This window comes from Eumetopias jubatus, unplaced genomic scaffold, assembly GCF_037043125.1.
Source record: "Eumetopias jubatus isolate StellerSeaLion01/CBP00866 unplaced genomic scaffold, mEumJub1_p1.0 scaffold_15, whole genome shotgun sequence".
Classification (NCBI taxonomy): Eukaryota; Metazoa; Chordata; class Mammalia; order Carnivora; family Otariidae; genus Eumetopias; species Eumetopias jubatus.
In genome coordinates this window covers 28,180,972-28,202,255 of record NW_028274821.1, presented here as the reverse complement: position 1 = coordinate 28,202,255, position 21,284 = coordinate 28,180,972, and the positions used below count along the sequence as shown (strand labels likewise).

General features: G+C 49.1%; 1 protein-coding gene across 6 annotated transcripts in view; it reads right to left on the bottom strand.

The window, feature by feature from the left end:
* Positions 1-21,284, bottom strand: part of DAPK1 (death associated protein kinase 1) — a 175,641-nt gene that overhangs the window by 22,257 nt on the left and 132,100 nt on the right. For all 6 annotated transcript variants that reach the window (XM_088019069.1, XM_088019070.1, XM_088019068.1 and 3 more), the window contains exons 15-19: positions 21,167-21,265; positions 20,027-20,224; positions 18,542-18,739; positions 13,417-13,515; positions 6,774-6,851 (exon numbers count right to left, since the gene is read on the bottom strand). In XM_088019069.1, the coding sequence (XP_087875195.1) occupies positions 6,774-6,851; positions 13,417-13,515; positions 18,542-18,739; positions 20,027-20,224; positions 21,167-21,265 (672 nt within the window). The remainder of the gene's footprint in view (positions 1-6,773; positions 6,852-13,416; positions 13,516-18,541; positions 18,740-20,026; positions 20,225-21,166; positions 21,266-21,284) is intronic.

Sequence of the window (21,284 nt, the reverse complement as noted above, 5' to 3'; positions counted from 1 at the left end):
CCTGATCCGGCCCTCCCAGCAGTAACACCTGGGGAGTGAGGAGCTGGGACCATGGTGTTTCCTAAATTCCGGCTCCTGCACTGAAACAGTCTCCTGTGTGTCCCCCGCTCCCCAGGCAGGCAGGTGTGGCTAGCAGCAGGGGTGAGGCCTGGGGTGGCCCTGGCTGTGGGCCTCTCGCAGGCCAGCCTGCCAGGCTTGGGAAGAGGAAGGGAAAGCAGCAGGGAACCTGAGGAATCAGAATTCTAACCCAGTGCCGCCCTCCAGAGGGTCAGAAAGTATATTTGTGTAAGTGGGAGGCAGGATATGTACTATTTCCCTGTTTATTCCCTTTAATCTTATACTTTAAATATTTACCCAGAGATGGGGGCCTCTGTTTGCGTTCCTGCCCATGGCTCATGAAGTAACTGAGCCTGGAGAGCCCATCCAAGCGCCCTCAGATCTCGCCTGGCCACCACGATCACCTTCTTCTACCTGATGTCTTGGGCAGTCAGAGGGAAAGTCCCAAAATTGAGTCAGATTTTGCTCCCACCTGCTGAACACAGCCGGACCAAGCCCACTCTCCTGACCTAGGTTTGTAAAGCCGCCTACCTCTCTGATCAGGCACCTCTCTGATCAGGCACTGCTCTCCCCCAGACCACCTTGCTCAAGCCCCAGTGCAGACCCCTCCCCCTTCCTTTTGGTCTGGTTCCTGGGACACACCCAGCTCTCTATTGCCCCAGGCCCTTTGCACTCACTATTCCCTCTGCTATTCCCAGCCTCTCCTCTGGCTGCCTCACCTCTCCAATATTTCCTTGTTGGTTTAAATGTCACCAGCAAAGAGGTGTCCCCTGAGCAGTGGATGAAAAAACCCCCACCTCCCTTCTCTTATTTCACCCTGTTTGGATCCGTGCACATCCAGCAGGGGCCGCAATCCTCTGTGAAGGGCCAGGTGGTCTCTCCTGTGACTGCCATGTACCCAGAAACCAGCCAGTGATAGACAGTAGGAAATCAGGGGTATGGCTGTGTTCCAATGAAGTTTTGTTTACAAAAACAGGTGGTGGGCTGACTACGGCTCTCAGGCCATTGTCTGTCAACCCCTGAACTTACCCCATCTGGCATTTTTCTTAGTTGTTTATAGCCCGAGTCTTGCCTCTTGCTCACTGTGGTCTCTCCCATGCCTAGAACAGTTCTTAGCATATCTAGACACTGAATCTCTTTTAAATGAACATTATCGGGTAACAGCATTGCTCTTTAACACCCTGGTGAATCCTGGCTTCTAGTTAACTTTCTTCCTGTACCTTTAGCTTTCAGCTTCACTTTCTCATCAGCAAAGATGACTAAACATCAACAGATGGACAGGAAGACCATGAGCAATCTGGCAAAGCCAGGTAAGAGCATGGGGAGGTGACATGGCTTTCCCCTGTGGCAGGATGCAGTCAGACCCAGCAGGGGAGGGGCAGCAACTCTTAATTATGCAAATGTAGCTTACTTGTGCTGAATTTGAAATTCTGGGCAAACTCCACACTTCCTCCTAGTTTCCAAAGTATTCTCAGGCACCTTTCTTCACTGTCTCATCTTAGGCATAAGAAAAGCAACTATTTTAAAATCAGCTTATGGAAATATAACTGGAAGGAAAATCGAGCCCCCAGTGTGAGGGCACGGAGCACGCAGCAGTTGGGAAGAGACCCCTGTGGTGGGCTCTGCAGGACCGGACCAGAGGCTCCCGCACACCACCGCCCCCAGTCACTTCGTGGGGAAGAGGGTCAGAGCAGACCTTGCCCGGCTCAGGCCTGCCCCGTGTTCTTCCTGCCCCCACAAGTTCTGGCCTCGGCCACCCTCACCCCCCATCCTGCCCAGAGGCCCTGGCTGCAAGGTCTCCTCTCCCCAAGGTCAGCCCCCCCTCCCCCGCTAAGGACCCAAGGAGCCGCTCCCTCTGCTCTGGCCAGTGCTCTGCTGCCCCCTGCAGGTGAATGAGATGACTGCGGTTGTATTTCTGAAACAGCAAGTCCCATGGCTTCTCTAGAGCACCTTCTTTAAAAATACGTTCCCAGGCTCCTCAACTGATTAGAGGTGCAAACAAGGCGGCGTTTCTGTTGCTAATCTAGCCCACTTGCAAACCTATGGAATGACAAGGCAATTTAAGTCCCCCCCCCAACTCTACAGACACAGACTTCTCCCCAGGAATGTGTTCAGGATCCACATGAGGGGGTCTAACAGAGGGTGGCTCCCCCAGGGGTGTCAAGAAATATGTAAGAACAGTTTCTGATTTCACAATGAGTGGGGGAGGGGGTGCTATGACATGAGCTGCTTGGGGGGTCCGCAAGGCCTGCAAGAAGAGGAAGTCCCACCCATCCCGAAATGCCCGCCCCATCCTCGAGAGAAACAGGGGGAACATCAAGGAGGAAATGACATGGGAAGGACATGGGGACCAGACGCTCCTAAGTAGAAACTGCCCTCTTCCTTTGCCCTCTCCGGCCTCACTGGTTGTGACCACTCTCCTCCGCCCCGTGACGTGAACTGCAACAGCCCTCGAGGGAACGACCGCGGCAAACAAACTCGCGGGTCTCAGGAGCTTCTGAACGGAGCAGGCCCTGGCGAGCCCGGGAAGCAGATCGGGGCTCACCACACAGCCGGTGAGCCCAGCTCCGGGGAAGGAGCCCCCCTGCCCATGGCTGGAGAGGAATCAGCGCAGATGCCCTGAGCCCACTGAAGGGCCCAGGAAGCAGACATTTCTACTTCAGGACTGAATCTGGGCGCTGCACTAATTCGCATCTGCTTAGCCTCAGGCAGTCCGGCTTTCCTGCAGAACCAGCTCCATCTTCGGGATGTTGTAAAATGACAGCACCTGCCATTGACGACTGAATGATGGCTGTTGCTAACCATGGCTCTCCAGGGTGACCTGCCACAGCTGCCCAGGGCCTTGTGGGCACGCCCAAATCTGCTCCCGGGCACGGGACCACAGGGAAATCTTTGTTTCCCCAGGACTCTGGGAGTGGTTTGCAGGATTCCAACAAGAGCCAACACAGGGTGCTTACGGCGTGCAGACACTGTTCTAAAGACATCATCTACATCACCGCCATACTATAAGGGAGCACTATAAGCACGCCCTTTGAGAAACAGGAAACTGAGGCACGGAGCTGCTAGACAGTAGCAGCACTGGGATTTGAGCCAGAGCCATCTGACTCCCGAGTCTGTGCACTCAGCCATCACTTTATATTTTGCCTCTCAAAGCAAAGATGAGAGAGGAAGCTTTCTGTGGATTCGAGGCACCAACAGGAATGATGTCCTTTGCTCACAGGAATTAAAATTTTTCTTTGCCTTGACCTTTCCTTAGAGAACAATCCCAGGATAATGGTTTCATACTAGACACTGGAATATTCTCTCTCCCATCCTTCTTTTAAAAATCTAGGCACCAAAACACAAAGTTGCCAATCGGTGAGAGAGAATAAAGGAAATCTGAAACTGGGACAGTGCGAGAGCCCACATACCTCAATTTAAAGATTCTTGACTGGAAAACAGCTAGCCACCTCCCCTGGGCGCAGGGGGTCAGAGTAGCACCACACAAGCTTCTCTGGTGTTTGTATTTCCAATTACAAAAGCAACACAAGCACAGGGCAGGGAATCTGGGATCAGATGAAGGGAGAAAGCACCTTTAACCCCATCAATCTGATCCCTTGGCTGTCACATCAGGGCCTGTCCTTCCTGTCGTCTGCCTGGGCTTTACTGTTTCAGACCCACCGGCTTTGCAGCCAGCCTGGCAAATCCACTTTTAAATAAAAGAATGGACCTCTCCTGAGGGGAAGACGGGCAGATAAACACAGCACAGCCTGAGGAAAAGCTGTGTCATTCTGCCCAAGGATGATGTTTCCCCGGTGACCCATCAGACGAGTGGGGCCCACAGTCTGCCATTGATTTCTGCTTAAAAATGAGTGGCTTCACCTTCCCAGGGTCAGGGTTCTGTGAGAAGTCTCTGAGATGGTGAGGAGCACTCCGAGCCAAGAAAGATCTGCCAGATGCTTCATTGTGAGAAGCATGCTGGTTGGGACTGCTGAGCCCACACACACAGCAGGGGCGACCGTGGGGCTCAGATTCGGGTGGTGGCACCGATGGGATGTGGGTCACAAACGTCCTCTGTGGAATGTGAGAAACCCGAGAATCCCTGACCCAGCATGTGTGTCCACTCGTAAGGTGTTCAGCCTAATGAAATCGCTCCCTCCCCCAGTGGACTAATAACAGAAAAACTGCATCCTCATCGAGCCGTCGGGAAGGCCAGATTTGATGTCAGGTTCTTTTCACTGTAGGTGGACACTATCACGAGTAATTGACTTAAAACTGCCCTTATATATGTGACATGTAGCCTATAAACATAAGGCTCTATGGGGGCACCTGGGCGGCTCAGTCGGTTAAATGTCTGACTCTTGATTTTGGCATAGGTCATGATCCCAGGGTCTTGAGATAGAGCCCTCTCCTCCCCATCAGACTCCACACTCAGCAGTGAGTCAGCTTCTCTCCTCCCTCTGCCCTTCTCTCTGCTCACATGAGCATTCTCTCTCTCAAATAAATAAATAAATAAACTAAATAAAATAAAATAAACATAAGGCTCTGCCCTCAAATGCAGGGCACCTTGCTATAAAATCCACCCAAAGTCAAAAGTTGCAAACACTTGAGCCAATGTGGCCCATTGCAGGGTTGCACACTGCTCCATTCTTCCATGTGCTGGCAGACGTACTGCTTCAAGATAAGAGAATTTAAAGATTAGGAGACTTTATGTGAAAGTTCCTTGTTGATTTGCTGACAGTGACTCTCAGGCTCCGCCCCCTCTCATGTTGCTTGTAAACAAAAACACTTCCCCCTTGTTTTTCTCGTCCAAATTCTCCTCCACAGTGAGAGTGTGCAGCAGTGAAGAGTGGGAGAACACTAAGTCCACAGCGAATGCACACATTCCCTGCAAGAACGTGTGTGTAAGGCGAGGGACATTTTTTCCAGCCTGTTCTCTTCCTGGAATTTCCAGAAGGAAGGGCACATTGAATCCCTGCCTTTGTGGCCAGTCCGTAGACTCTGAATCACAAAGGTGTGAAGATACATTATCTCCCAGCTCAACTCCAGGCACTGGGAAAGCACCTATTCCCACCCACGTCCCCTCCCCCACCACAGCCAGACCCTGGGACCACTAGGAAAATTCAGACTTTCTGTAGCTGGGGAGGTTAAGAGGCGATCATCCCTCCCAGGGCACTTTCCAGTTTATATGGCAGGACCTCTGTGGGATACCTCGAGCTGATTTTGGACAGTGCCTTTCCACTAAGCACTGTAATCGACTGGATTGTATTTTTATTTCTCAAAAGTTTGTTTTTGAAAAATTGTTACATGATTATGGTCCTTGAACAATACAGGCATTATGAGTGTTGAACCCCTACGCAGTTGAAAATCCAGATGTATCTCTGACTCCCCCAAAACTTGACTACTAACAATCTACTGTTGACCAGAAGCCTTCCTGATAACATAAACAGGCGATTAACACGTATTTTGTATGTTGATATGGACTATAGACTGTATTCTTATATTCAGGTAAGTTAGAGAAAAGGAAACATTAGTAAGAAAATCAGAAGGAAGAGACAATAGGTTTACAGCACTGTACTGTCCTTATTGAAAAATATTTGCAGAGAGGCAGACCTGCAGAGTTCAAACCTCTGTTGCAGGAGGCTCATGTGCATAGTACCAAACTTGGAAAAAATGCAGTCATGTTAAATGCAGGAAATTACACTAGCAAAGTCCCAAAACACCGCTGTTAATATTTTCTTTTTATGCACTTTTTAAAAACACAGGCGGGATTATAATGTACATATATATAATTTATCTTCTGCTTTGAAGCCCTAGAATATCCTAAGCATTAAACTCTTCTTGCTAAAACCTCTTCAAAAATATTTTAGTGGTCAAAAACAGTTCTATCCTATAGATGTACAGCAATTTGCTAGACATTATTGTTGCTCATCTGATGTTTCTGATTTTTATTACTATATTATAAATAACACTGCAATGAACATCTGTGTGCATAAAACACTATTTCCTGCATTTTTTTCATTTCTTAGGATAGAGTCCTAGACATGGAGTTCCTACCTTAAAGGGTGTGACTGTTTTGAACACTCCTGATACACACTGTTATGATGCATTTACTTTTGTCCTGTGTCCTTAAACCTTAGAGCAACAGTGTTTCCTAGACCAGAGCATATCGTGTGATGTCTTGGAGTGCAAAACATTAAGAAAGAAAGAAGCAGGGATGCCTGGGTGGCTCAGTTGGTTAAGCGACTGCCTTCGGCTCAGCTCATGATCCTGGAGTCCTGGGATCGAGTCCCACATTGGGCTCCCTGCTCAGCAAGGAGTCTGCTTCTCCCTCTGACCCTCTTCCCTCTCGTGCTCTCTCTCATTCTCTCTCTCTCAAATAAATAAATAAAATCTTAAAAAAAAAAAAAGAAAGAAGGAAGCAGTCAGCTTTCTCATTTCCTGTCTACTTTATGGGAAGAGTTATTACAGAAGGGGTGGGAGGAGGGAAACCAGGCACAGAAACTGTAAGGAGGCCAAATGATTTCCAAGTCCAAACACAGAAGAAGAAACTGATAGGTAGCTGATGCATTTACGCTAACTGTATGCAAACCACAGGGCAGGGAGAGATGCCCTTCCTACAGCCTGTGTGTCCAAAGCCTCATTTTGTTCATCTCATTGTTTACCAGAAAAAAAAAACAAAACAGATGTTTTCATAGAAAACAGAGCATTTCAGACTGATAAAAGGAATTTCTCACCTTTCGGAGTCTTGCAAGCAGACCTGCTACATGTTCGTGCTGTTCTGATTTAGCAAGCTCTTCTGCTGTCTTCCCATCCTGTTGGAGAACAATGGTTAGTGTCTTTCCTTCACAGGACAGCTGTTTGTTCCATGCACTGGTTCTGCTGTCAGAGGCAGAAACAAGAGTTAACAGGCCTTAGAAACAAAAAAGGTGGACAGAGGGTCCTGGATTCTTTTTCTTTCTGCACGGTCCTTATTTCATTTCCTTATTGGTTGCCCAGGGAAGGAAGGTGAGAATTAGAAAACAATTGTGCACTGGTGTGTTGAACTCCATTGGTGAGACGTCTCAGACCCACAGACTTTCATCACACCTGGCACCTCATTGGTGGGAGGATTACCCCAAATGCTGAACCTCTCTCCAATAAACCAGACAATGGAAGACTTTCATAGATGCCAAATTCTAGTTAGTGCTAGCTAATGTCTTCAAATCCTTCCATGGACAAACCTGAGCACTCATATAGGAGGCTAGTTACTGGTAATTACTGTGCATTTCGAAGAAAAGCCTTAGTTTTACCGACAATTTTGATCTAAAGATTTTCAGTGAATAATAAGAGGAGGAAATCAGAGTTCACAGCACCTTTTAATTGGAGAATTTTCATAAGGCTGCAGTTTCACAGTGAGCAAATTCATTTCCATTTCTGTGCCAGCAATAAGCAGGACCCTGGCTAACATGTATTGAGTACCTCCTAATCTCATGCGCCTGGTCCAGTTGTCTGTGCTTTGTGCACATGAACCCTCGGAGTCCCTCGGGGGAGGTGGGGACTATGGCTGTTCATGTGCCACCAAGGAGGAAACAGAGGCTTAGGGACTGTTCTGCTACAGTTTTAAAGTCATTACAAATTTGAAGTAGAAAAGGCGAGAAGCAATTTTCGTGCAAATAAAAGCAATCTCTTTTCAACAAGATTAAGAAGCATTTTGGATCCATCTCTCACTCAGGGTTTATCAGTACCAGTTAAAGCTCCATTCCCGTGGAAGCTCAGAGATGCCCGAGTCTGATTAGCAGCACAGCTTCCAACCTCTCCACTCAAGTCATCATCCGAGCCATGCGTGGGGTTTCCTGAGACTAGTGTTTCTCAACATCGGCACTGTTGACATTTTGGACCAGATAATTCTCTACTGTGTGGGGCTGTCCTGTGCACTGCAGGGTGATGAGTGCATCTCTCTCTGGTCCCTGCAAGGATCGCCTTCCCCAACTCGTGACAACTCAAAGTGTCTTCAGACATTGCCAAGGGTTCCCTGGGTGGCGCGAAATCACCCCAGTGGAGAACCGCTGCCTTAGGTTGAAGCTGGAAGCTCACATGAGTGCTCCGGGGAGGAGGCTTTACAGTCATGCTGCCCATCTCGCTCTCTCTTAGGGTCCCCAGATGTCTCCAGGGGGCAGGGGAGGGCTTCTAGTTTGCTCTGGGGAGAATCAGGGATCTTGTCAGACACCACATCCCAAGCAGGGATTCGTGCCAAACTGCCTGGATCCTTACTGACATGATAAGAAAAGGCCTCAGGTTAGCCATTCCCAAACCTCCCCACACACTGGAACCCCGGGGTCTCTAAGATCTCCTGCGGGCTGCACGTGCCCACTCCCTTCCGGATGCTCTGCTTCCCTGAGTCTGGGCGCGGCCCAGACACTGCGGTTGTAAGTGCTCCTGGTGATTCCGGCGTGCAGCCAAATTTGGGGACCACTGTCCTGGTTGGAAGAAATCTGAGCCTTGACTAAAGTGTCTGTCTTTTGGGGTCTTCTGGCCACAGCATTTCTCTCGGAGACCCGGAATCGGCACGTTACACGGGCAGAGGACCCTCAGTGACAAAGGTTACTGTCCGTCATAGAGCCTTTCAAATGACAGGAAAACCACCATCAACCAAATGTCCTACAGTTATGCAGCGCTTTACAGTTTGCAAAACACTTGGCCCTAAGAGACACTACTCAGGCTCCCAAAAGAAAGGCCTGCCAGTGTCATGGAAAGTTTGACCTTTGGAATCAGAAGGACGAGGTTTATGTGCTGAATCTGCCCCTCACCAGCTGTGTGGTCAGTCACTGGGCCTCCTGGAACCTGGGCTTCATCTGTAAAGGTGGAAACCGGGACCCTCACCACACAGGAACTTGAAGCAGATTAGGGAACACCAAATGAAAAGAACCAACAGTGTACTGGTCATGGAAAAGGGAGGCAGCAATAATTACTAATAAAAGAGCTAAGAATTCCCCCAAACTCCCTGCGTTTCTAGGAGGGAACGGGGTGGGAGCTGGATGTTTGCATTCTGGCCTTGCCCTACCCTGTGCCCCTGAGCCAGGTGCTAATTCCCACAAGCAATTCTGACACGCAGTGTCCTCCTGGTTACAAACAACGGTCTGGGAGGGCCTCATTGAAAAGATGATGTATGAGTCAAAACCTGAAGGAGAAGAGAAAGCAAGCCATTTGGATACCTGTGAAGAAAGGCAAGTGCAAAGGCCCTGAGGCAGCAGGATGACTGTCATGTTTGAGCAGTTTCAAAGAAGCTCATATAGCTCATGTGGTGCGGGGGCGGGGGGGTCAAAGGGAAGAGATGGAATAAGAGATGGGGTCAGGTAGGCAATGTGAGGGGCCAATCTTTAAGGGAGCCCCCCTCCTAAGGACTTCTAACTTGATGGAGGGTCTGAGTGGAGGAGGGACATGATCTGACTTATATATTTCAATGGAGTCACACAAGCTGCTGCCTGAGGAACAGACTGGGCAGGTGAGGTTAGAAGCCAGGAAACCAGTTACAAATTGCACATGATCATGGCCAAGGGCTCACAGCCTCATGGGGGATCAGCAGTCAATTCCAACAGAGCAAGAAAGGGGAGCAAATCATAACTGCTAGAGGGGGCTGAGAAAGAGGAGGCTGTCTGGGGCTCCAGCCGAGTACTGAAAGATGAGAAGGAGCTAGTGTTCCAGAATCTTCCTGCCACTAATGTCATCTGTGACTACGTGCCTGGGTGCCTGCTATTAGGCATTAAAAGTCTCTCACACGGAAGGAAGGAGCACATCACGTCTTACGGCAGGGGTGTGTGTGTGCAGGCACTCTGTGCAGGGGAGGGAGGGAGGAGAAACAGAGGAGCCTCCAGACAGAAGAAGAGCATATGCCAATTCGGTGAGCTGGGCGCCAGCGAAGGGCTTCCCAGGACCTTCAAAGAGCTCTCTTCTGCCAGGTACAGCTGAGGGGGACCGGGGTGAAGGGTGAGGCTGGGCACAGAGGGTGCCAGGCAGCGGAGGTTGGAGTTCATCGGCTTTTCCAGAACCATAGATGTGGTGATGGAATGGAACTGTCAGGAAGGCCACGGCTACAATCAAGGGACCAGATCTGAGGCTGAGCTGGTCCTGGGAGAAACACACACTGAGGTCCTTAACCAGGCAGAGGCCAGAGTGCTATGAGACCAAGAAGAATCTGGGATGAGGCCCCCGGGAGGATGCAGGGGAGAGGCAAGCAGAGCTTCTCCGTCCCTGGACCCGGCGACTCTGCAGAGGTCCGACACTGACAGAGAAGGTCGGGGAGGAGGAGGAGGATGAACGTGGAGGTCTGGCCCTCCGAAGCTGGCGCCCACCGGAGGGCATGCGAGGGGGCGCTCCGGGGCAAGCAGGGCTGGAGCCAAGGACGTGGGCCTGAGGCCAGGGGCAGCCGCAGGCCACGGTGGTCAGAGGGCAAGGGCGGAGGGATGGACATGGGGCTGGAGGAGGTGAGCAGAGGCAGGAGGAGAGGCAGGACCAAGTGGGTTTTCTTACCCAAGGCAGGAGGGAGGGGCAGGAAGTGCAAGTCTTGGAGAGACAGCTCATGCACCAGGATTCGGAAAAGCTGCTGCCTCTTAGGTGTGGGGGACAATGAAGACAGGCAGGGGCATGGTTACCCCAAAAGTCAGAGCGGGGTTACACGGTGCGGAAGGAGATGCAGCGACTGAGTCAGGCTCCGGGGGGCTTTTGGGGTGACCTCGAAAATTCTATTTCTTGACCTTTGAGTGGGTTATAAAGGTGCCAATCTTATAATAATTCAGTGAGCTTTACTTTTGTTCATGTGCTTTGTAAAAAAAAAAAAATCTGTGTTTTATCTTATTATAAAAAAGTTTTGAAGGCAAGAGCTACCAAGAGGTGACTGGAGACTTGGCAGAGAGCAAAGCGTCCAGGAGGGACTGTGCGGAGGCAGAGGGGGCGGCAGTCCAGGAAAAAGAGAGCAGGACTTTCAGAGGCTTTTCCAAGTAATTGGGGCTGAGACCAGAATGGGACGGCAAGCGACCGCTAGGGGGCGCCGCAGGGTCGCGAGCTGGGGTTCAGGACGCGGGACTCGGTCCTCTCAGGCGGCGGGGAGAACAGCACAGGAAAGGGGCGGGCACTGTTTCTGCCAGTAAGGAGGCGGCCCCTCCCCACCCGTGGCTACTCGGTGCTTGAAAGGTGGCCCAGGTTAAGATGCCTGTGGGTGTACAACACACACCGCATTTCCAAGACAGTACAAACCGAAGAATGGGAAATATCTCGATAGTTTTAAAACACTGATTGCAGGTCGAAATGATAACATTTTGCATGATTTGAGCTAAACAAAATATATTCCTGAAATTAACTTCTTCGTTTCTTTCCTTTTTGGATGTGGCTTCTAGAACATTTAGAATGGCACCCGCTGCACGTGTGATGGCTCTGTTGGAGATGTCAGCTCGCAGCACGGGGTCTGGTGATCATACCGCCCCCTGCTGGACACCTGGGAGGCTTCCCCTGCTCTATCTAAGAGTGAGACCTCGGTCTCCACCGCACCTGCCTTGGAGGCTGGGCCAATCGGGTCCTGCTGTACATTTACTGCGGTGGCTCATAAGAGCCCCGTTAGACTGGAAGTTTCCTGAGGGAGGGGAGCTCATCCGCCCAGGCCCCGCTATGTTCCTGGGTCTCAGCCGAGCCTGGTGCACAGTATGTGCCCAGTATTTGGGGACTGAAGAAACGAGGGAGGCTGGTGAGTGGACTCCCAGGTGCCAGGGAGGCACAGTCGTAAGCAGAGGATGAACGAGGAGATACACCTGAGGGCCGGCTGGAGGGGAAGATCCCTGGCAGGAAGTAAGGAAACAGGTGCTGTGGGCAAGGGCAAAGGGAGAGGACCCAGGGCTCAACAGAGGTCGTGGGGTGGCACCAACCACCCAGCAGAGGCCAAGGGCCACACGTTTTACTGTCCCCAACCTGACTGTGGGGTTTGGCAGAATCAGCATCTGGTATCCTCAGAGCCATCCCTGACAGTTTATTTTTTATGAGGCAACATTGGTGACAAAAAAAAAAAAAAAAAATATATATATATATATATATACATATATGTACACATATGTATACTTTTCCTCATAAAAATGCATAGAAATCCTGCACTGTGGAGTAATTGAACTGAATGCCAAGACATGGCTGGGCAGGGTTTGATAATGGCACATCAGGCCTAGAAGCCCATGCATGGCCATGTGGGGTTTTGTGATGGGTGGGGAGGTGCCCTAAGAAAGGGACAATCCCATCTACAGCACTGGCATTCCCTGGGCTTGCAGAAAAGCCCAGCTCAGGGCTCAACACTACAGAGAATGGGCCCAGTACTTGTGGGGACAGAAGCCATCAAAGGAACATCAGTGCATTCAGGGAGGCAATGTCCTCCACCAGGGGTCACCAAACATTTTCTGTAAAGGGCCAGAGAGTAGATACTCTGGGCTCTGTAGGCCATAGGATCTCTGTTGCAACTGCTCAACTCCGCCTTACAGCATGCAGTGGCTATAAATACGTAAATAATGAGCATGGCTGGGTCCCAATAAAACGTTGTTTACAGAAACAAGCGGGCTGGATTTGGCCTGTGGCCCCTAGTTTGCCAACCCCGCATGCCTCTCCAGGAAATGAGGCCTCCCTTACAGCCTCAGGGCCCTGATTTTCCCAAAATTGGCTGCCATATTTTAGAACTCCAATGGCTCTCCTTGGACAAACACTTTATGTCAGCAAAGCACTAGTGAGTTTCAGGAGTCTCCCACATAACAAGAGTGGGAGACTCAACCCACCATTAGGCCAGAAGCAAGTCAAATGATAATATTTCACTGTAAGCAGTAAAATGACTACCTTATCTCATTAGCCGCGGATTTTTCCTCTTTGGTATTTCCCGAATTGTAAATCAAGCAGGGCGGTACCTGGTGTGGAATGGGGAGTGGGGAGGCCAGGGGAACTGAAGCATCTCCTGTAAAATCATTATGCGGGCCTAAGAGCCAAGCCAGATTTCTTAAACAGGAGAGAACAGCTCTCCTAAGCGGTTCCCCACCCCACCCTCACCCCAGGATCCTCCAGAGCCCTGTAGGGGAGGGGGAGCATTGAGGAAAGGAAAACACACATGTCTAACCACACACCCCAAGGCGCTATTGTGGAACGCGGGCCACGGCAGCGCGGGCCACGAAATGCGCAGGGGAGGCGGCAGGGTGAGCCCTCACCCTGGCTCTGTTGTGGGCAACTGTTTCCCTAACTGCAGTGCAAGAGCAAAGCTTCAGAGCGGCTTGTCTGGCTTGTCTGCAGAGATGCAGTTGCCAAGAGATACCTTTCCCCGCATGCCCTCGAGGCCTGAGACGTTTTCTCTTGCTTTCTCTGGCTTTCTCCAGCCAGAAGGTGACTCACCGAGGTCAGGGCCTCCACGTTGGCGCCCGCCAGACAGAGGTAGCGGACCACGTCCAGAATCCCGTTGTTGGCCGCAAGGTGCAGAGGCGTTCGGCCGTACTGGAAGACACAAAAAAGCCCAAAGAGAGTCCTTCTCACCATCGATGCTGAGGCCGGCCCTGACTGAGAGTCTACCCCACGGGCCAGCGCTGTGTGAGGGATCTGGGATCCCCCTGAAGACGCAGGAGGCGTGGGCTCCCTTCTCCAGAAACTCGCCCTCTCCTGAGGGACGCCAGCCTGGCAGAACGGGTGCAAGCATTTTCCAGTGAAAAGAGTAACTTGGAAATAAAACTCTAAGGGATTTAAGGGTAGGAGGCTTATAACTAAATCAAGTTTCCCGCTGTGCGGGCAAAAAGGAGGCATGAGTCAGGGCTCTTACAAAGGGTCCCAAAGTTCCAGAAAGATCTGCACCACAGTTCAAATATAGACACTGCAAGGGACAAAGGAATAGAACAACAGCTACTGAAGTCACTCTAAGGAGGTGACACTGCAAGGCCATGTCCACCAGGCTCCCTGTTGTTTATGTCTGTGGTTCCCAAACTGTGTGCCCAGGCACTTCAGGGCATTGCAGTGAATTCATGGGCTACTGAGGAATATTTTACATTTTTGATGGCACCAGCAGGTTCAGACACGAAGTGAACTACTAGCTCCAGGCAGTTCAGGCTCTCAGCATGAGATTGCACTGCCTTCCCTTGGATGTCAGCACAAAGGGTGTTTGGAGGTTCCTGTGACAAGAGACCAGTATCTTGAGAACATCAGGGTAGAACGGGAAGGGAAGTAAGGGTGGTAGCGTCCAACCTGGGTTCAAGGTCTCAGGGGCTGTGAGGCGCCCGACAAGCACACACACCCCATCAGCACGCCATTGCGGTTATGAAAGACGGAAATAAAAATATTCACTTTCTTTCCATTTGTGTGGATCATTTTTTCCCACAGGTACTGAGTTGTTAGGACATAAATTCTTACTAGGTCATTTGGACCAAACCACTTAATAAACAGAGAGGTTAGGTATTTCTTTTGCCCTGGAGGAACCACAATAAAAGTTCTGAGACCCCAGGACAAGAGAGGCTGAGGAAGTTCAGGTACCAGGCTTAGGCTGTTTATTTGCAATTGTAAGCTTTTGTTCTGAAGTTAACATATGCTGATTTAGAATATGCAAAGGACAGGGCGGGATGGGCTGGAAAACAGAAGTGCTCCTTTCCTTCTGTCCAGTGCCCCAGGTTCCCTCCTCAGAGCAGGTCCTGCTGATGATCCCTTTGGTGCCTTTCCTTCCAAGCTTTTAGCTCTGAACCCATAAAAGGAAACAAATAATTTGAAAAGTCGGGGCAGGATCATACTCCACTTTATACGTTCACCTAACAACAGTACACGGCAGACACTTTGCCATGCCTGTCACTAAATCTACTGCGTCCTTTCCGATACCTGAATAATACGAGGCGTGTGGATATGTCATAATTCACTCAGCCAGCCCTCTGAGGACAGACACTTAAGGTGGTTCCATTCCTTGCCCTTATAAATAATGCTGCAATGGGCATACACGTCTACGTTTTGTTTACTGTCATCTAGAAAGCTTTAGAGAGCAGATATGAAAATTTCAAATACCCTAGAAATGAAGTGAGAAGAAAAAGAGGAGACTGTAAAGATGCGATGAAGTGTTTGGATTTATGTGGAAGGAACGGAAGCTTGGCAGTGGGAGGTATCGCTTTACGGAAGGGAAGAAGGACAACAAAGAAAAAGGACTAGGAAGTTGATGCTTTTGAAGGCTCCAACCTTTGAGAGAACCAAACCCAAACTCCTGAGCGTTGGAGTCAAGGTCTTGCGCCATCTGGGCCCAAGATTCCCTTCCACCTGCATTTTCTCTCTGTGCCCCATTGCCTGCCTCCCTAAATACCTACACCCCATGTCAGCTGCAGGTGCATCCAGACAGTCTTCCCCAAACATACACGAACACTTCCCTCAGTCGGAAACACACGCTCCCCTCTTCTTCATCCAGCAAAGCCCTAAATGTCTCTGAAAAGCTCTCCCGGTTTCTCTAATGTGCCAAGGTCCACGTTGCCATACACCTGTCTGCTTTCACAGCAGAGACTGTAACAGGGGACGTGGCTGGAGCGAAAAGCAGCCTGAGGGCAAGAGCCATTCCCTCTGCCATCCACAAGCCCCTCAGACCTCACCGGGCACAGTGCCGCCAGAGAAAGGCGTTAATACACACTTGGCTGGCACAGCATTCTCACTCATGCACTTGGATATGCATGCGTGTGTGCGTGCATCCATGTGTGCATGTGTGTATGCACGTGTGCCCATCTGTGTATGTGAGTATGTGCATGCGCGTGTACATGCATCTGTTTGCATGTGTGCCCATGTGTGTATGCGAGCGTGTGCATGTATATGCATCTGTTTGCATGTGTGCCCATGTGTATGCGAGCATGTGCGTGTGTGCATGTATATGCATCTGTCTGTTTGCATGTGTGCCCATCTGTGTATGCGAGTATGTGTGTGTATGCATGTATATGCATCTGTTGCATGTGTGCATATCTGTTTATGTGCGTCCTTCTGTGTGTTTGGGTGCATGTGTTTGTGCTGGTCTGTGTGCATGTGTGCACATATGTGTGCATCTGTGTGTGCATGTGTGTGCACGTGTATGTGTGTATGAGCACAACATGCCTTCTGAAAGCCATCCCAGAGGAAGAAGGGTAAAGGTCCATAGGCTCTGTGCCACCCAGCTCTTTCCTACCTGTGCTCCCCAACACAGCCCATTTACACAGCTACTCTCCTGATTTTCCCACAGGATGAATGAAGACTGAGAAATATCTATTTCACTTTGATGAGCATCAAAGATAGGGACAAATTCCTGTCACATACTGAGGACAAGGGTAGGATCTGAATGGCCACTTTTATCTCTGGGGGAATTGAATCCAGGTAGGGAAAAGGCCAGACACACCACGAGAAAGGAGTGACCGTCTGCCTGTGGGACATGGGCTGTCATGTGCCATGTTCATTTGGACAGTTGCCTTCGAGGGTGAGGCCAAATAAAGCCAGATGTGCTTTCCAAGCAAATAACACCTTCCTCTTACTAATACACATCATTCAAGCTCCTCTAGAGCTCCATCATTTTCCTAAAACAAAAAACTAAAAAAGAAGGGAAAAAAAAAAACCAAAGATGTTCCCAGTCATCTGAAGAAGGCGTCACGGTGCGCTGAGCCCCTGAGACACCAACGGCAGCCCGGGGAGCTTGTCTGCAGGTCCAAGCGTGCAGAGTTGCTTAACAGCAGCTGCTGCTCTGGACAGGTTCCAGATAACCACCTGAACTAGGCTACGGATTCCAGGAGGATGACACTGTGGAGCTTCAGCTGAGCTCAAGTCCATGACCAGATCACCTACTGAATGCCCTCTCTGAGTGGCTGTGTTGCTATATACAGTAAAAACAAATCTAAGGGGGCAAATCTGAATTCCCATCTGCAGCATCAAAAATGGAAAGGCTTTCCCATTCAATAAGCCAGTTGTTTTTAAATACGAAAGTCTAGGATTATCTTGCTAGGTATTTTATTTTATTTTTTTAAAGATTTATTTATTTGAGAGAGTGTGTGTGCGAGAGCAGGGACGAGGGGGAGGGAGAGAGAATCCTCAAGCAGACTCTGCACTGAGCACCGAGCCCGCCACAGGGCTTAATCCCATGACCGAGAGATCATGACCTGAGCTGAAATCCAGCGTCGGCTGCTTAACTGACTGAGCCACCCAGGCGCCCCTCTTGCTGGGTATTTTAAAGGGCATATTTAGCAAGTGCACTGTTTGCACTTAGGCATGGGGTGAGCACCCATTCCTTTCTTTAACTTAGTGCAAAGTACTTCCACCTTCCCAGGGGACAGCTCATCTCAGATGCTGTGCACATAGTAGCAAGCTGTGCATGCTATGGCCAACTCCAAAGGTATTCAAATAAGTGCCACAGTGTTCCTTGAAGCCACTCTTTATTTGTTTAAAGACTCCTGGAAGGAAAGCCAAGTTCTTGATGCTGCTTAATATTACATTTGGCTTTCCCTTTAAGCCACTTACCTAACTGACTTGGCAGGATTAGAATGGGATAAACGAAGAAAGCAACCATCATGGCAGCTAATGGCTAAGACCTATGATGTTGTGTTTTCAAATTTCCAGAATGCGGAGATTGCCAATTTCAATTTTCATTAGAATTAAACACATAATAGGCGAGAGGAGTAATTTTTTGTAGGAGTATAATTTTCCTGCTGTTTCAGATATTAATTCTCTTACCTCAAATAAATCATAATAAAATTCTGCTAGCTTCATGTCTGCCATTTATAAACAAACACTTCCCACATTCAAAAATTTAATGCTACCTGGACTTTCTTTTTAACACAATCACAAAAGAATAGTGTTTGCCTTTCATACAGTTACACGGCTGAAACCACAGGAATATCCCAACTCTTCTGTCTTATTTGGTAAGGAAAATCTAGATGGTGCTCAGGGAAAAGGGAAGGTGTTTGCTAAACTTCTAGAAGTCAACATCTGGGGTTTTTGGAGCATGTAATTATTTATTTCCATTTCTTTATTTGCCAAATGATAGTATTCCCTTGGTCTTACCAAATTTATTTAGCACAAAAAAGGGTTGTGAATGCTTGACCATAAAACTCTCAATGGGTGAAGCTAAGAACAGAAATCTGGTTCTCAGATTCTCAATGAGTTGTTTTCCTGAAGACTTAGTGCTCCAGAAAGATGCTCTCATTTGACCCATGTTCTGGGATTCCTCTACAAGAGGTCACACACACACACACACACACACACACACACACACATACACACACTCCCTTTTTCTCTCCCCCTCTCTCGACGTTTGTAAGCGACAACCTGGCTAGGTAGGAAGTACTTATTAATGTAATAATTTTCTGTTACTTCAGGACGTTATTCAAAAGCCAAATGTAAAATATAGCGTTAAGTGGAGAGTCCTATACGACAGAATAGGTTCCCATGAGTAACAAAGACTTTGAACAACGACGAGACGCAAAGAGAAGGCTGGCCCAAACCCAGAGGCAGGTGGGTGGACGCACATGCTGGTCTCCGCAGAGATCCCCGCCGGCATTACCTTGTTGGAGATATCCAAGTTGCAGCTGGCTTCACAGAGGGCCACCACAATAGGCACGTTGCCATCTTTGCAGGCCACGTGGAGGGGGGTGTTGCCGTGCCTGTCTTGGAAGTCGACAGAACATCCCTGGCTGATGAGAGTCTGGATGACCTCCATCTGACACCGTCTCACGGCAAGATGAAGAGCGATGTGTCCATCCTGCAAGAAGCACCAGGGGCCGTGAGCACATTCCCTTGGGCATGCGGGCCTGGCTGCTCACCTTTCCAGCTGCCACTGGGGCAAGATGAATTGGTAACTGCATTGCTAGTGCAAAGCCCAAAGGAGGCTTACAACACAGACTTTCCTCCTGGTGGGTGGGTGAGAGGCGTCGTGCACCCCACTCTGAATAACCACAGACTAAGCTGACCCTCAGCCTGACTAATCCGGGCGTGGACAGTACAATCAGATAGAAACAGCCAACACTTCTTCTTGTCCCTGACTTTATAGAACTTAAGTAATTGTTGGTACTTCAATGGCCTGTTTTATCAAGCGCTTGAAAACCACTTTTAAAAACATTTGCTCAGCAGTCTTTACTAACTTCCTAAGCAGAAAGACTACTCTTTTATCTTACCCTGGGAGAAACTGAGGAAAAAAACATGGAAAGTGATGTGCTCAAGGGCTGTCGTATATATTAGGGGCAAATATAACATGCTGAACCCAGGCATCCCAAAAAGACCAGCCTGATAATTCCCTCCACTTGTTACCGATTCCCTGGCGAACAGACATGTTGAGTTCCCTGAGCCAGGGAGGGATTTTGGGGACATGTCTGTGTGGGGACTCCGGGCTGTGACAACCAAAAAAGGTCTTCAGCCATTACAAAATGTCTCCTGGGGGCAAGCTTGCTCCCAATTGAGAACCACCTCTCTGTACTAAGAAAATACTCCACAAACGGCAGTTGCTAACTTAACTACATGTAGCGTCCCTAATCTTACTATACAGAGTAACATCACAGCCTCATGTAAGTACAAACTCACAATAAAAATAGGTTATGCTGAATTTGCATCATTAATAAAAGAAAAACTGGTCTAGAATGGCAATGATGAGACAAATAAAGGTGGGTTTTGTCTTTTTACAAAAGAGCTGGTGATGAAAGTAAATAAACTACCTATTTCTTTGTTTATCTATGAAGTAATAGTGAGTTGCCAATTTTCTCCTAACCGAAGATAGTCTTAGGCTCACTGTACCTGCTCCAAAGCGAAAAAGGCTAAACATAAAATAGATACCTGAGTCATGTGACTGTAAAGTGTTATATACCCCGAATGAATATTAATTATTAAACAGGATCTAGAAAAGGCCATAGAAATTCTGAAACAGGGAAGACAAAGATCACTGTAATTTGCTACATTCGAGTTTGTTATTTTAGGTAAATTAACGGAGGAGGCTTGTGGTCCCGCCAGCCCCCTAGATCACCTGCTGGGGAGTGTGATACGTTTCCCCACAAAGCACCTTGTCGGAGGCATTAAGGTCGGCTCCGTGTTCCGACAGACACTCCACGATGTCGTGGTAGCCCCGGGCAGAGGCTGTCAGGAGGGGCGTCTCTCCTTCTCGGTTCTTAATGTTCACATTGCAGCCGGCTTCGCAAAGGGCTTTGGCCACAGAATAATAGCCGTGCCAGGCAGCACAGTGCAGGGGGGTTTCTTCTTCCTGGCCAAAGAGATACACACATAGAGGAGACGGACACAACACACGAGTGCGCACACGCTGAGTTCCAGCCATCGTCGGCAGCCACATCCCGGAGCACGGAGAAGAAAGCTCGTGGCCCCTGGAGCAAAATGTTCATCTGCAATAATGGATGTGGGTCTGACGTCTCTCCTTCATTAGTCTTCTTGCCTTCCACACTTGTGTGTTGGACAGATTCGGTTTTCCCTGCAGGTTACTAACTGACTTCCAGGAGCCCCCTGGAACCGTCAGCTCGGCCCATCTGAACGAGGGAGCCCCGGTGTGGGTAGGTTCCTAGCATCTTTCTTGTGAAAGTGCCTTCACTCACTTCATCTGAGACTCCTCACAGTAGGAGAGCACTTATCCAAGCAAGCATTCCTGCAACTCTCTTAACCCCTCAAGATGTCTGTCATGGATGTATCATAAAGATGAGTCACATAATTTACTGTTGCTCTGGCAAAGAAGTGCTGAGATAATCGGGCATTAACAAGTCACTGGAAGGACTGGCGGCCAGGTCTATAGGACTGTAAGGCCTGTATATTCACCATCAACATCATTAGACATGTATGTCTGTCTACAAGAGGTTGTTACATTGTAGTGCTTATGCACGACTCAGGGAACAGACTGTGTGGGTTTGAGCCCCGGCTCCACCATTTAGGAGCTGTGTGAGCTTGGGCAAGTCACTGACCCTCTCTGTGCCTCAGTCTTCTCTTCTCTAAAATGAGGATGATAACAGTAGCAACCCACTGGTAGGGCTGTCCAGAGGAATAAATGAATGAATGAATGAATGAACGCTAGTCTTTCTGGTTCGAGGCTGCCCTCTAAAATCAGAGCAGAAAACCCAAAGGACCCGACTATATCAATCGGCTATGTGCACATCCACGCAGCAAGCAAGCAAATGGAAGGACATCGACTACCATGACCCACCTTGTCCTGGAAATTGGGATTACAGCCAAAGCTGCACAGTAACTGAACCACATCGGCGTGGCCATAACGAGCTGCCACATGAAGGGCTGTCTCTCCAGACTGTAAAAGAAAGAGCCAA